We start from the raw sequence: 16972 nt of genomic DNA, 5'->3' as shown, positions 1-16972 counted from the left end.
GTAAAGTGGTACCCTAACCCAAATTTATTACAGGGATTATGAGCAAAAGCGCAATTACAAGATCGATATACACATTACAATGCTCAGCATCCAGCTGAGCAAACATTGCACAAGGGCCCTGTTGCATAAAAAGATGCAATCAAACATAAGTCAGTAAATCAAACTGAAGGTTTGTCAGGTATCAGCCAATCAGAATTGAGTATTCACAGACTTATGTTCAATTTTCTGATTTATGCTTGACTGCAACTTTTATGCAATGGGGCCCAGGTTTTGGGCAGTTGGAAACTGACAATAAATTATTCATTGTTCCCCGCAAGCTATGCACAGATGCAAAGTCCCATGTCCTAAGAGCAGACAAACAAACAAATAGTGTGCATACATATCAACGACTGTCCGTCTAAGTGTCAAACATATGGAAATCATTCACTATGTAGTAAGGATTCTATGTGGAATGGAATTTTACAATAACTGTATGTAATAAACTTTCCACCCCTTGGACACGTAATATAGCTTTTCAGTTCTAAAGCTCACATGCTGAACCACAGACTATAATAGTATTCATTGTATTATCAGAACTCACGATTCCTACGAAGTGTGTAATGCTGACGAATAAACTACCATTAGTGTAATTTCACACACAGATTTTGCTTCTTAAACTTTAAAAAGGTTGTTTGATTTGATTGAAGTTGTGAATTTTTGGTAATCACTTACAAGGTCTTCCTCTATTAAGCTTAATATGTGGTGATATCTAAAGAGTACATGTCCAAAAAAAAAAAACCCATAAAGAATTACAACCCGATTTCCGCATTGATAACTTTCAAAATGAAAGGGTATGAAACTACAAGTATAAATTCTTCCCTTCATTACCTTGCAGAAAACCCCATTCAATTTGGTTACGTGGTCACAGAAAATGTGGATCGTTGTAAAGCATGTCATGGGTCCGTTCTTCCAAGTTCAGCACTAGGATGCCCTTGCCATTTTGTAAGGTATGAGCACAATGGACAAAACTTAGAGGGAAGGGATTCCTGACATGCTCTTCAAAGATCAGAATTTCTCTGTGACTCACTGAAGCAAATTGAACAGGGTTTTCAGCAAGATGTATGTAATTAGTTATACATGTAGTTTCACTCCTTGATGTTGCGTTTTTATTGATTCACCATTTTTAAAGTTATCATTGCAGAAAATCTGATTGCAGCCTTTTGGGAGGACATACAGTGTAGTCTTGGTACATGCCTATTTCTGTTTGCAGTCTTACTATCATCATCACCACTGTTATCGTCCATTTTTTTTTCCTCACTCTGTGAACATTTCATTTCCCTTTCGTAAAACTTTTAATTGTCAATAAATTAGTTTCATGTCCTCATTACCAAGGTCCAAATGATGGTGTTCTTAATCAGTATTTCTCACAACCACATATAAAAAACAAACAAACAAGAGACCTGGGGGTCTCACACTCATCTGAGTATCGCAAGTTCACCTTTGACATATTCTTGCAGACTATTCTAAGAAGGACATAGCAAACTTTGGGGCTTTGGGTGCTTCTGAGGGGGCATGATATTTTCAAGAAGAATACGAACATGAGAAAATTGCCCCCACTTTGGTTCTCACCCCCCCCCCCCCCCACCCCATCCCCACTCCCCCTGGGCACCAATGGGGGCAAAATTGGATCTGACACAAACAAACTTGAAAATGCACTTACAAACAAATGTACTTGAATATACCATTATAGCTCCATCATTTCCAGTTTTATAGAAGAAGATTCCTTTGAAGATTCTCTCATTTTGTGGTTTATGGACCCCATGGAGGCCAACAAGTGGGGCATTGTGCTCATGTATACAAATATATAGACTCCATCTCTGTTCTATCTCGGATGTCTGCTTTATCACTTTCAGAAGGGTGAAATGCCCATGGCAATTGCATCTGTTTTTTTTTTTTTTTTTTTTTTTTGTAAAGAGTAACCAAATACATATTTATCTTTTAAATCTTCTACAAAACAGACACCTTGTATTGTGTATCATCAGTAACATAGAACCAAGTTTAGAATTATAAGTTTGCATAATTGCTGGACCAAAGTACTGGAACTCTTGAGACTGTCCATGAGGCAGTCTGTCAGCTACTATGTCTTTAAGCAGAAACTGTAATTTTGTGTACTCTACACTTTTAGTAAAATGTGTTTTAACTGGCTGCTGTATTTCATAGTTTTGTTTTGTTTTTCATTTGATTCATTGCATTGACATGTTCACTGGTATGAAATCTGAAATGTTTTTAGGCTGACATTTCCTGCATTCATAATGTACTTAGTATATGTTTAAGACTATTCATTCATTTGCTTTTCCCTCTGCAAACAGATGCAATAAATTATATTAAACGTTAACCTGTCACCTTAGTCATCAGACACCTCAATTTAATGGCACTTCTCTGTTGTTACTATTGGTAATGAATACTGGATAACATGCACAATAAACATATTTTGAAACAGTGCAGCACAAAAGAACGGAATTGAGAGAAATACAGAAAGCAAACTGATTGCCCTTGCTCGCGAAGGGACACAGACTGCTCCAACAAACACAAAATGAGTACACACAGTGCTGCAAATTCTGAGTGAATCATTTTGCTGCAAACCAAGATGGCTGGAGGTACTGCTGTCATGGTTTTGAGTGCGCTGATGACTTTATCATGGTGTGCAGGCCACTGGGAACAATTGCCATCTCCATCGCCTCTCACATGCTCCATCTTTGGACTTGGCCCCTCACCGCAAGCAGACTGTTCTCACCTTAACCTCTCCGCTGTCCCTCGGAATCTTCCAGACAACCTCAACAAGCTCGACTTATCATACAACAGCATTGCGACCATCACAAAGGATTCGCTTGCTACGTACTGGAAAATCAAGATCCTGCTCTTCCAATGGAACGTGCTGAATTGGATTGAAGGGAAATCGTTTGAGTCACTCCAAGCCTTGCGAGTGCTTGATCTGAGTTCCAACAACATCAGCCAACTTCCAGATGCCCTCTTTCAGAAGAATCTCCATCTCTCAATCCTTGATCTATCCCACAACAGACTGACCGAGATCCCAAACAATGCTCTTGGGTCCATTAGAGCCTTGAAGAACATCTTCCTCGACCACAACCTGATCACAAACATCAGTTTCACACAGTTCTCTTCCTGTCGACACCTTTCGCAGATTGATCTCGGCTACAACAAGATCACGCATCTTCACCGAGAGAATTTTGCTGCCATTGGGCACTGCTCCATCGACAGCCTCAACCTCGCCTACAACAACCTCTCTGAACTCCCTCAAGAAATATTCTCCCACTTGTGCCACCTGCAAGACCTCAATCTGAACAATACAGTCCTCCTCACGTTCGACATGCGAGCTTTTATTGGGAATTACACTATCACTCAAATGTGGATCAGCAATGCAAGTATTCACGAGATATTCCCCCTCACACACAAAGGCCAACAGCTAGACTTTCCTAATGTCACTGGAATTAGTCTCAGGCTAAACAAACTATCTCAAATACAGAGCGATGCATTTTGGGGGTTTAGCAACCTGCGTTATTTGGACCTCGTAAGCAACGGCATAGTGTCAATCACAAATGCCTCGTTTTGTGGATTGAATTCACTCACTTACTTGGATCTGGCAAAGAACCAACTTTCACACTTGCCTCTTCATGCATTTGCCTGTACCAAGAACTTAAAAACTCTTCTTCTGTCCAAAAATGGCATTGCAGTTTTGGACCCTCTTGTATTTAATGGCATTCCCTCTCTAGAGGTCTTGAATCTTGTCTCAAACAACATAGACGAGATCACAGGAACATGGGATCTGGGTTCCTTGCACACACTGAAAATGGAACACAACCGGTTACCATCTTTGAATGGGAACACATTTGCAGGAATGCACCACTTGCATAACATTGTCTTGACAGGAAACCTGATCCATAGCATTTCTGAAGACGCATTTGTCAGATTCACTTCTCTGGAATATATTGACCTGTCCTTCCAAGGGTACCTCGCACTAAACAGTGCCTTTGCAAGATTAAGAAACCTCAATCGCCTGGACCTGAACATGACAGCAATTAACCTGGATCAGTTTACAAATGCAAGATCTCTGAAAATATTAAACATGCCAAAAGCCAAGTTGAATATCAGGGACTTGGTCGGTGAGCATCAAGGTTTATCTGTCTTTGATGGATTGGAATCACTCGTAAACCTCACACTATGGGGAAATAACTTGGCAAACTGGCACAAGTTCCCTTGGGTGTTCCAACCATTAAACAAACTTCTAGAACTTGACCTACGCCAATGCCAAATTACCACTTTGACACCAGGGATGTTCTCTAATTTATCATCCCTAACAGTACTAAAACTAAAGTCAAACCAGATCAAGAAAATCTGCCCACATGCTTTCAACGGACTGGGAATGATACAGATATTGCTTCTGCAGGTGAATTTGATAACTCTGTTTGACAAAAATCTACTCGTTGACATGCCGAATCTCACAAAGTTGTACCTTCACACAAATCATCTTACTACAATTTCTCCAAACACATACTTTCCAGACACTCTTGTGCGCCTTGCTATCTCCCACAATCCTTTCACTTGCGACTGCAGCTTGGCCTGGTTCGAAAACTGGCTCCACACTACCAACGTTAACGCCTCCCCCGGGAATGAAACCCTGTGTTCGCAGACTTCCTTCAAACAATTTGTGAACCTGCCACTGGAGGCATTCCATCCAGACGAATTCTGCGGAATCAATGCACCACTCACCTCTGGACTCATCTTCGGTGGTGTCATAGTTATCCTGCTGGGACTTTTGATTTACAAGAAACGCTGGTGGCTGAACTACAAGATCTTCATGCTGAAACTTTTGGTCTTGGGTTATAAGCAGCAAGAGGGAGACCTAGGGGTGGATGACTACGAGTATCAGCTTAACATCATGTGCCAGGATGATGATGATGACTGGCTTCATGGTGTCCTCAGGCCTGCACTGGAAGAGAGGATGCCCCATCTCCAACGGGTTGCCTACGGCGACGAAGCTCTCAGGGTTTCAATGTACTACATCAACGCTGTCCACCACATCATCGAGAACAGCTACAAGACTGTCCTTTTGCTTAGCAACCACTGTGCTGATGATGCTTGGTTCAACACCAAGGTCAGAGTGGCTCTGGAGCATGTGAATGAAACAGGACTTGACAAAGTCATCCTGGTATTTTTGGAGGACATACCAGATGAGCGGCTGCCATACCTGGTAAGACTCTTTCTGAGCAGAGACAGGCCTAACCTGCTCTGGACTGAGGACCACGATGGCCAGAACTTGTTCTGGGCCTATTTTAAGAAGTGCATCCGGTCAAATCCACAGATCAATCATGCTCTTCCAATCTAATTGGAACCACAGAATCAAAATCTTTTGGTCTCTTGTCACTTCACAGTTGCTACACGTATATTGATTTGAACAGTACAACAAAGAGATCCTTTCTAGCAATTAAATGTAAGCACTGATAACAAAAGAGAAATTGCCAATGAAACAACAAGATATGCTGACTAGAGAAGAATGTAAATATGTGTTTTCTATACATTTACATGTTCCTGTACTGTATTTTGTATGATACAATGCTTCAATACATTTGTAATTTTATATTTACAGAGATTTTGCTAGCATCATTTTTACTCAACAAGACTAAGATTTGATTTTGTAAATTTTCTCATATTGTATATATCTTGACTGTTTACAGCTGTTTGACATGTATTTCCTGTTGACTTCTTAGTTTTTCAAATATATGCTCATGTGTTTAATGTATGAATTTCACTTCTTGAAAATTAGTATATTGATTTCACTACTTGAACAACAACCAGGTTCAGGCATCGTGGCAGACAAAGATAAAGTGTCCTCATAGGGATATGGCTGTTACAGGTAGCTAGGCAAGTCCACTCCTTTCTTCCACACCAAGATGTAATGGCCCGACTCAAAACCCACATAGTATGCTGGAATGAATTTCAACTTTCCAACACAGTTTAAAAGAGTAAGTTCTAAGCTTTAAAATGATATATAACTTAATAAAATTTGGACCATCCTATTAAATCAATTCAAAAAGTGATTGAAATTAAGAGAGAGTTTAGGAGGTGCAGTTTTATAGAAAAGAGGATTTATAGATTTCACTGAGTCACTCAAGCATACTGTGCAGAGGTATCAATGAAAACACGTTCTATTTCCCAGCAAAAGCAGTGCTTGTCCAAAAATATGGTCCAGAAAAACTGCTAATAGCTTGATTTTCAGGTCTGCCAACATTCCCACATCCAAATCAGGGAGATTCCACACAACAATCGGGAAGATATCTGTGTGTTACATGCATGTCTATGGGCAAAAATAATTCCCAAATCAGGGAGATTATACTCTTATTTAGACATGAACAGATTTTGACATTTTCAGGGAGACTCCTGCAGAATCAGGGAGACTTGGCAGCTCTGGATTTTAGTTTTGTTTCAAGCCGCCAAATTTTGACAGTAAAAGATAACTGTTCCACATAAGACCAAGGAGGTATGAGAGATACCCCCTTGATAAGACAAACTTTAAAAATTTGAGTCAGTCGACCCAAATGGCACATTTCAGGCCATTACAGAGAATCCTAATCTGTTGACTTTTTGTGGGTTAAGAGCTGGGTGGTCATGTTCTGTCTATGAAAAACAGGCTGTACTTGGATGGCGTTAAGAGAAATTACATCTTTCTTTACACCATTTCCTCTTGGTCACATCGTGTTGTTAAAGATAATATAAAGTTTTGGTATTACCTCAAAAGTTTCCCTGAATTTCCTTGTCTTAGTTTGTGTTTCAGGTTAAAGTACCTTTCATATAACTAACACTGTGAGACTTACTTGCCCCAAAGTGCTCTCATGTCTTAGTAATCATGCAATAATGGTTTCATACCAGAGCCGCCGCCGTACGGCGGCGAGGTAGTACACGTATTATACGAAACCACTATTGCATGATAACTGCGACCAGCAGCATGCAGCCCCATACGCATATGGAGTAGCTAACTGCGACCAGCAGCCCCATACGCATAGCTAAATGGGGCTTCGCATTGTAGCTTACAGGATCATGACAGATTTAGTATCGCGGGTAAATATCAACTTAAAATCCATAAATTTCTTCAATTTGAAGACTTACCAGTTAAGTTGAAGTATTGAAAACAGGCTTCGGGCAACTTTTGGTTTTGCCAATAGTCCCTTTCTGTTCGAATTGATGACTGAATGTGACTCGGTCGAGAGGACCTTGGGAGAGCTACGCTGAATTGACGGCCAGCGCATGCGCACACAAACATCTTATCCGTTCATGGATTTGAAATTTGTTCGCATGTGATGTATGAGTATGCGCTGGCCATAGTTATCAGTGTATGTAGCTCTCCCAAGGTCCTCTCGACAGAGTCACATTCAGTCATCAATTCGAACAGAAAGGGACTATTGGCAGAACCAAACGTTACCCGAAGCCTGTTTTCAGGACTTCAACTTAATTGGTAAGTCTTCAAATTAAAGAATTTTTCGGATTTTAAGTTGATATTTACCCGCGATACTAAATCTGTCATGATCCTGAATGCTACAATGCGAAGCCCCATTACGCTATGCATTAATGCGTATGGGGCTGCTGGTCGCAGTTAATTGCATGATTTCTAAGAAATGAGAGCACTTTGGGGCGAGTAAGTCTCACAGTGTTAGTTATATGAAAGGTACTTTAACCTGAAACACGGAAATTTAGGGAAACTTTTGAGGTACCAAAACTTTTTATTATCTTTAAAAGAAATGCATCATATTCAGTGTTTAGACACAAAAATGACTCAAACAAAGTTAAAAACAAATGCAATCCTGGATCAAATGAGATTACTGTTTTTTAAGCAGTGTGTGTGTGTGTGCGCGTGTGTGTGCAAGTGTGTCATAATTCTGAAGAGGCAAGTTGCTATAAAAAAGATTCAGATGATCTGTAAATATCTTATATGGCTCTGGATTTTATCTCTTTTTTTTTTCTTTTTTTTTTAAGATGGACAAAAAGTTCAATGGCACTGTGGCCACCTGTATCAGCAAATGTTTTTACCTGAGCACATGGTACTCACCTAGATTTAGCTTCTGTAGCTTAATGATACTCACACTGTATATTTGTATAGGAGGCTAAATATTAGCAGAAATTTGTCAGTGTGAAAGGAGTGACACATTCTGATGGTGTGCTAAGATAAGAAAAAGCTATTTCATGATTCTAGCTCATTTCATAATGTTATCTTTGGCACAGAACAAAAACTGTACATAAACTCGCACTGTAGTCCATGTCTTCACTTGTATCAAACAAATAAACTCATAAAGTTTGAAAACGTTGATGCCCAATTTGCTTTGACTTTTCTCTGGCCGTAAACCTCAAAGATAGCTGTATTAGTGTTTGGTCATTTGTTTCTGATGTTACATTTTGTTGCTAACAGGATAGTACTCTGTATATTAAATGTACTTTCTATTTGCTTCCACCTGGGCCATTAATGCATTGTCCTGAAGGCTCGCGTTTGTGGGTCTTTCCGAAACTGGAATAATCCATCCCTACAAATAATCCGATCAGTACCAAAGGTAACATAATCAACTGATAAAAATGGGTCTGAAATACTTGGCTAGTAAAGCACCATGTCATGTGCTGCAGTGTTGTATGGGTGGAGTGTGGCTACTACAAACGACCTACAATAATTATTGTAGCCACATTTTATCAGTGGCTGATGAAAACATAAGTGTGAAGTTTGCTGTATGATTTCAGAGCAAAAGTAATTACCGGTAGTCAAGATGGTTTAAGTATTGAAGTGTAGTTTGAATAGTAAAATAATATGACATATTCCACAAATTTGTTTAAAGGGACTGAACAGTACTGGTTGAGGTGGGGATTCAGGTTTATAACAATTTTTGGTGAAATAATGAGAAACCTCTTATGAAATATGAAAGAATATGTAATTTCAAGAAGGATTCAATGTTTATTTGATGAAAATTGGCGTTGAACTGGCCCAGAAATCCAAACTAGACATGTCGCTATGGCAACTGATGCCTCCGCCATAATGCATGATTCTCCCAATAGGTGTATAGTACAATGTCTTCACAATGTGTGATGACAGTTTCACATAACTGACAAAATATCGGACAGGTTTGTCAGAAATATCTTGAATGCTCACTTTCCATGAACTGGGTTTGCTATAATTGTCTATTAAGGAGTGCAGGTACACATATTTGGGGAATTGAAAATTTTTACTTGACTTCTGACCGACCTTATCATAAGTTTATGCATTGAGTATAATTTTAAAGGTATGAAGAAAGAGTGTAATTACAGTACATATATATATTTTTTTTCCATTCAAACCTGACCTTTGACCCTTAACCTTTGACCTTTGACCTTCTGGCTAGAAATTTCCAAGAGAATCTCCATTAAGTAATACATGTACATATATTAAATTTTAAAACTAATAATGCAATCATTGCATATACTAGTATATGAGGGAAATAGTAACATTTTTAGGAGTTGATCTTGACCTTTGACCCCCTGACTATTGACCCATGACCTCTAAATTCCCTAGATAATCCCTGCCAGTCAGTACATGCATATGTACCAAGTTCCATGAAGATACATTGAACCATTTGCGAGAAAAGTGATATTGCAACATTTTCACCTACCCTTTGACCTTTTGACTTTTGACCTTATGACATGAAACTCTCTCTGGAGAATCTTTACGCAGTAGTACCTGTCTACACTAAGTTTCAAGAAAATAAGTTCAAGTTCAAGTTCAATCGTAGTTTATTTCCAATCAAAGAAAATCAAAACGTAATGCAAAGTATACATATCATAAAATGATATTGTCTACACTTTTACAAAAGGTTCATGTAATATACGAAATAAATTATATGCATCAACATATGTACAATAATCAGAAGGAACGATGCGTATACATGTATACTTCGCGAGCTTTCAGAAAATAACTTCAATTTTGGAAAATAGCGATCCACAAAAAAGCTAAGCTTGTAGGACGTGGATCCCTAGATAATTGATGAGTAAGCAATATATTATTCAAGTTTGTTTTATTATTTTCTTACAGCATTTATATTAAATATAGATTACTTAAGTCGTTTGTAAAAATATAGCTATACGCTGGCTTCGACAATAATAGGAAATAAGTATCAATGCTAATGCCCAGACGGTGTTCACTGAACTGGTGTACCGGGAAAATATAAGAAGGACGACACACTCGTACAGACATTCAGTTACCCACACACATATACGACGCGAGACAGTACCGAGAAGAGAGAAGACGGTGACAATACAAGTCTACGAGGAACAAAGACAGGAAGGAAGAGGAAAGAAGAATAAAGAGAGAAGAGAGGTCTGCATACAGAACACGCCAAGTGCTGCGACATCAGGACAGGTGAAACCTCAAGCATAAATTAAAACAATTAATTCAGATTATCTAGAATTATAAGTAGATAACAAATGTTTTCTGAATTTGTATTTAAATGTGAGGAATGAGGGTGAGTCTTTTAAGCTATTATCTAGATTATTCCAAAGTCTGGGTCCGGTATACAGAAATGTATTTTGGGCATGTACGGTTCTCATGAATGGAAGATGGAATTCGTTGGATCGTTGCGTAGGATAGTTATGTACATGACTGTTTCGATGAAAAGAGTCGTGAAATATTTTGGGTAAAAAGTTGCTGTTATAATTAAACATGAACTGACCAAGTTGAAACACATACAAATCTTTTATTTTTAGTATTTTATGGTAAAAAAACAAAGGATCTGTATGTTCTCGTGTAGTTAGGTTAAAAACAGTTCTGAGTGCTTTCTTTTGCAATAAAAAAAGTTTATCAAGTAATATCTGATATGTATTACCCCAAGCAAGAATCCCGTAGTTTAGATACGGTAGTATCAAACTAGAGTAAAGAGTTAATAATGCACATGAAGGAAGATAATATTTTAATCTGTTCATTACGCCAATGTTTCGTGAAATAGTTTTACATATGCTATCAATATGATTCCTCCATGAAAGCTTGTTATCAACGCAAACACCAAGAAATTTAAAAGTAGAAACTTCTTCTAGGGGAGTAGTATCAAATGATATATTGCCCGGGAGGCTATCTAAAGAGTTACTAAAAAGCATAAATTTTGTTTTTTGAATATTAAGTGACAATTTATTTGCGTATATCCATTGTATAACCTTTTTCAGTTCTTCGTTTACTGTTCTTGCTAAGATATTTGGGTCGGGATGGGAAAAGAAAAGGTTAGAGTCATCCGCGAATAATATGAATGATAGTTTCTCCGAGGATCTATGAAAATCATTGATATAAATAATGAATAACAACGGGCCTAGTAAGCTCCCTTGTGGGACACCACATGTTATCGTTTTATTTTGAGAATCAAAACCATTGACATGTACAAATTGGGATCTATTTGATAGAACTCGTGAACCACTCCAAGGCCTTTCCACGTATGCCATAATGGGATAATTTTGCGAGAAGTATTCCATGGTTAATCGTGTCAAAGGCCTTGGAGAAGTCCAAGAAGATACCTATCGTGTGTGAAAATGTGTCAAGTGCGTGTGTGACTTTGTCGATGAGGGCGAGTAATGCGTGTGTTGTGCTGTGGTTTTCCCTGAATCCAAATTGAACATTTGAAAATATGTCACAGGTTTTAAGAAAACATACTGTCCGGATGTAAACTATTTTTTCAAGAATCTTGGAGATAGAAGATAATAAAGATATAGGTCTATAATTGTTGACATCATCCTTCTCCCCTTTCTTGAAAATAGGAATTACTTTCGCAATTTTCATGCTATTTGGCACATGGCCAGTTGTAAGCGATGAATTGATAATATGTACTACTGGCATTGCATAGATATGGGGGAAATAGCAACATTTTTAGCATTTGACCATGACCTTTTGACCTTTGACCTCTTGCCAATGTCACTAAAATCTACTCAACTAATTGTCCCATCATACATCATCCTTGGACCGAGTTTGGTGAAAGCTGCTTCATCCAGTTTTGAGTTATCACGTAAACAGATAAATTTTAGGATTTGACCTTGATCTTTGACCTTTGACCTCTGTCCGATTTCACTGAAAAACTAATCAAGTAATTGTCCCATCATACATCATCATCCAACAAAATTTGGTGAAATTTTCTCCATCCAGTCTTGAGTTATCGCGTAAACGGATACAATTTCATGATTTGACCTTGACCTTTGACCTTTGACCTTTAGCCGATTTCACCCAAAATCTAATCAAATCATTGCCCCATCATACTTCATACTTGGACCAAGTTTGGTAAAATTCCAGTAAACATTACTCAAGTTATCGCGTAAACAAAAGCGGACGGACGTACGTACGGACGTACGGACGGACGGACGGACGGACAACCCGAAAACATAATGCCTCCGGCACCACCTCGTGGCGGAGGCATAAAAAGCGATCCTAATAAAATAAACTTTCGATTCCCCTTAGAACTGTATCCTCTTTAACATTTCATAGAGTGATTTCTAAATATCTCGCAAAAAGGTTACAAGCTGAATCGTCACCTCAACCAGTACTGTACAGTCCCTTTAATATGTAAGGGTGATTTTCTATAGCATGCTGTGCCACACGTTTTAAAATAATCCTAGGAAAGCAGTCTGTTGATTCAACATGGGTGCATATTTGAACATATTGAGATCCTATAGATCACCCTAGGGATGCTACCTCCCAAGTTTGGTACAAAATTTGAACATGCATTTTCATGAAGAAAATGAAACTGTGAAAATGGGACTTAATTTGGTCCATCTCATATTCCCCAAAGGACCGCGGGTGGATGGGGGACCCCAAGTTCTGCTTCCATGAACAAATTTGAAACTTACAGTCACCAATGTAACTCACTCATAACATTAACTTAGCTCTATCACTTCTAGTGGACCACAGACAAGATTTTTACAAATGCCTCAATTATGGTGAAAATCCGTCCTGGGGTTTCCAAGAAGAAGTTGAAAATGTAAAAAGCTTACGCATGACGCACTATGCAATATGCAATATGCACAATGGATGATGGATAATGGACGATGGACAACACGTGACCAAAGACTGCAAAAGCTCCCTTAACCCGCTGAGGATGGATTGATTTTGCTACAACACGCATTTCCCATAGAACACTTGCCCAAGTATACTTGGGACTCGTCCTCAACGGTTAAACCTTTCGCTCAGGTAAGTTAAAAATATCAACCATGATTCCTCTGCCCTCTGCTCAGTGGGATCACCAACTTGATTAGAACATTCTCGCTTCAGCACTCACAGAGCAATATCCACAAAATAATTTCCAGCTCTGATTGGCTATGTACGTAATAACATCTTCTCCACTCTTCATTCAGTGATGACACTGCAACTTGCAGGAAAGGATAGGGAAACAGAATTAAACCACCACAAACTTCTTCTCAAAACATCTACACAGAATGTTCTTCATGGTTTTTTTTTCACATTCCAGGAAAATAAAAGAAAAAAAGAAAGAAAAATGGACAGATATCACATCCATATAATGTATACGCCATATATTCAACATGGTTTACATTTTCAACAATATTGTCAGTTGGTGCAATTCACAAACTTAACAACATACAAAAATATTAACTCTGATTCTGACATGAATGCAATATGCACGCGTACATGCACTGGTACGCAGTACACAGTACATGAACAAGGTGTGTACTAATACAATTTAGTAAGCCTCAGCCTCGGTGCACATACTGTGTGGATGGATGCACGCACTTCCCAATTTCTCCCTCCATTGCTGTACTCCAAGACTGCAAATTCAACCACTTGCGAAATCATCGGGAAATCCCGATCCGTGAAAAATTAAAAGACTCACTAAATACATGGTGCATACAGTATTTGATACATCCCGATGGATTCACACCGAGCTGAACTCTGACCCCCTTACCTCCAAGATGACGGGAAGGGCCAGCTCCGGGAAACCGATGCGATGGGAGTGAACCTGGAGGTGTTCCACCAACAGGTCGTACACCTGGTCGATGACCCCATCCTGTGTCGGAGGTCAAAGGTAAGAGGTCGCAATAGCTCAAGTTTGTTTACCATTGCCAGAAGCTTATCAACAGTATTTACTCCTTTATCCTTATGGTTTGCTTTGCCATTCGTGACATGTTGTGTGAATCATTATTTCTACAGACTTTCTTTCGGGTAACAGTAAATTTTCCTCATACGAAAGTGTACAATATGAGGAGCAAATTTGGTACTGAAGATTTTGAGGAGATAAAAATTTGAAAAATAAAGAATCACATAAAGCAAAATGGAACATCGGTATGGCAACACTGCCTCACCATTAAAGAGGCCACAACAATGTTTCGTCATATTCTCAAAGTTACAACAAAACAAAACAAAAAACATGACTGAGCAACAAAGCTCTCAAAATTTCTGAACACCCCAGAAAGGGGGATCTCAATCTCCCCCCCCCCCCCACCCCTTCAAACATCTATGAGGGAGTATTGTTAGCCCACCTGTCTCTTATACTTTATGAAGCTATTTTACAACAACTATAACAAACCTTAATTGCAACTACTCTAACAGCATTTAAAGGGATCGCATAGTTTGGTTGAGACCTAACTTCAGGTTTCTAACATTTTGGGGTGAGATAATGAGAAACCACTTACAGAATGTGAAAGAGCATGTAATTCTAAGAGGAATTCAACGTTTATTTTATGAAAATTGTTTTTGAAATGGCCGAGATATCTGAAACAGAGCTATCCTAATAAAAGGTGGGACCCTCCTTTTATTACGATTGCTTTGTTTTACTTTGTTTTTGGATGTCTCAACCATTCCAAAACCGATTTTCATCAAATAAACGTTGAATTCCTCTTAGAATGTTATGCTCTGTACTATTTCCTGAGTGGTTTCTTGGTTTCTTGCAAAAAGTCAAAAGCCCATTTCTCATCTCCACCAATACTATACCATCCCTTTAATACACATTAACTGACCAGCTGTGAATATTTGCTTTGTCAGGCTACAAACTGCAATCACTGCAACTGGCATTAAATTGCATTATTGATATAAATCCTTGGGGTGCATTCTTCTGTCAGTTCTTGGCATTGCTGAAGCCAACCCCTAACAAATATATCACTACCTTCAAATGAAAGTGAAATCATAGTTCTTATATGCCTGTAGCATGGTCGATCATTGCTCTAATATCTAAATGCATGCATAAGAAATGTGTGAAAAATTGCAGTCATGACACAATTTCAGTTGGGTAAAGTCGAAAATGCAAAATATTAGCCAAAAAAGTTCGCCAAAAGTACTAAAATCTCAGAGCTATGTGTTGGCTTCAGTGATTCTTGCATCAAGTTGTTTCTACTGCAACTGATTGACAAAGTGCCCTTCATTATCACAAAAGAACACCAATTTCTTTGGTGTTATGAGTAGTAGCAATTAAAAAAATAATACGCCATACTCCCACTCAAATATGTATGGCCCATGATTTTTAGCACGGCTACTACTCAAACACTGAATAATCTAGTGTTTATCAACATTGATGAAGGGCAAATTCTGTAAATCGAGGAATGTTTGCGTGCATTATAATTTCACGAGAGAGCCAAGATTCACAAAATTAAAATGCCTGCGAAAGTTCTTGTCTACGATTATATGCATTGAATGTTACACGCAACTCGCAAAAATATCATGCTGTGAAAAAGGCCATCGGCTCCAATCCACAAAAATTTCATGCCGCGAAAATATTACAAAAATTTTACAGTTTTCAATCAGTTGCTACATTGCTACACTTCAAATCTTCAATCTTGTCACTTTGCAGTGTACATGCAACTTATGTATGTCGATGGATGTCCTAAGTTGGTCATCTAACCTTGAAAGCTCTCTCCTTCAGCTGAGAGTTGGACAGCCTCAGCATGACGGCAAAGTTCAGCGGCTTGAAGCTGGACGCAGCATGCTTCTTGTTGAAGTCTGTCATTTGCAGAACCTACAGCAGGTGGAGATCACATTAGGAAAATTATAGGAGATAAGTTGAGATTCAATTTCTGGAAATATAAGATTTTTTTTTTCTTGTCTATCCTCAGGCAAAAAAACACCCTTATTTACAATATAGAATGCAAGTTAGGAACATCATGTGACAATATGGTAATCTTAAATTTTGAATAGTACCTTATCCACAGACAGCATTTAACTCATGGATGGGGTATGTTATCAAATGACATGCACTCTATGTTACCTACAGTCATAGATTATCCAACACTACAGCTCTAAAGGGAAAATAACATCATGGTGATTTTTATTTCACTTCTATATTGGTCAAAGTTGAAGGATGTCTGATGTATAGTTTTTCAGATTTCACCAAAGTGCACTGTATTGTATGCACATCAGTTCAAAGAGGATTAGTGGTATGTTCTCAGCTAGTGCACAGCATAAGAAAATAAGAGTATTACAGGAAACAATGGCCAGCGCCTAGGTAGGGTGATCCAAAACCATAAGCACAACACAAAAGCCCTAAGCTCCAAACTGTATGATAAATGATGATGATGATGATGATGACGATGACGATGATGACGATGATGATGATGATGATGATGATGATGATGATGATGATGACTATGATGAAGATGATGATTATGATGATAAAGATGAATATGATATATGATGATGATGATGAGAAAAACAAATTGGCGGTGCTTACACTGAGTACATAAGATCAACAACTCAATATTTTGACATCCTGGTTGAGACCTTCACTATAATTCCTAACAGGAATCTTAAAACCGTAACACATGTCTCACTGAGAGACTTAACAGACCTAAAAAGGGCCTGGGCTGAGGCATCTCTAAGGCCAAACAAATTCCAAAAGTACCCCCTCTTATTCTATTTCAGGGCTGCAAACCCTCACACATTCAAATCTGTGAAATACCAAAGGAGCTATCACAGAAATATTTGTGCATTGCATAC

General features: G+C 38.5%; 2 protein-coding genes across 3 annotated transcripts in view; one reads left to right on the top strand and one right to left on the bottom strand.

Annotated features, from left to right (window-relative positions):
• LOC140238419 (nucleolar complex protein 2 homolog) overlaps positions 1-16972 on the bottom strand; it is a 42985-nt gene that overhangs the window by 3588 nt on the left and 22425 nt on the right. For both annotated transcript variants that reach the window (XM_072318326.1, XM_072318325.1), the window contains exons 13-14: positions 15882-15995; positions 13953-14054 (exon numbers count right to left, since the gene is read on the bottom strand). In XM_072318326.1, coding sequence (XP_072174427.1) covers positions 13953-14054; positions 15882-15995 — 216 coding nt within the window. The remainder of the gene's footprint in view (positions 1-13952; positions 14055-15881; positions 15996-16972) is intronic.
• Positions 2627-5667, top strand: LOC140239111 (toll-like receptor 8). Its single transcript, XM_072319000.1, has 2 exons — positions 2627-3422; positions 4359-5667. The coding sequence occupies exons 1-2, from the start codon at positions 2627-2629 to the stop codon at positions 5381-5383; spliced, it is 1821 nt and encodes a 606-aa protein (XP_072175101.1). The 3' UTR covers positions 5384-5667.

This window comes from Diadema setosum, chromosome 15 (genome assembly GCF_964275005.1).
Source record: "Diadema setosum chromosome 15, eeDiaSeto1, whole genome shotgun sequence".
Taxonomy (NCBI): Eukaryota; Metazoa; Echinodermata; class Echinoidea; order Diadematoida; family Diadematidae; genus Diadema; species Diadema setosum.
The sequence above is the reverse complement of the archived record's forward strand: the minus strand, read 5'-3'. Positions and strand labels throughout refer to the sequence as shown.

What these genes read in the sequence shown, in the direction of transcription:
- LOC140239111 (XM_072319000.1), top strand. Translation starts at nt 2,627, where the DNA reads ATGGCTGGAGGTACTGCTGTCATGGTTTTGAGTGCGCTGATGACTTTA. An exon ending in AATGTGGATCAGCAATGCAA is followed by an intron (nt 3,423 to 4,358) that starts GTATTCACGAGA and finishes CATCCCTAACAG; the next exon opens with TACTAAAACTAAAGTCAAAC.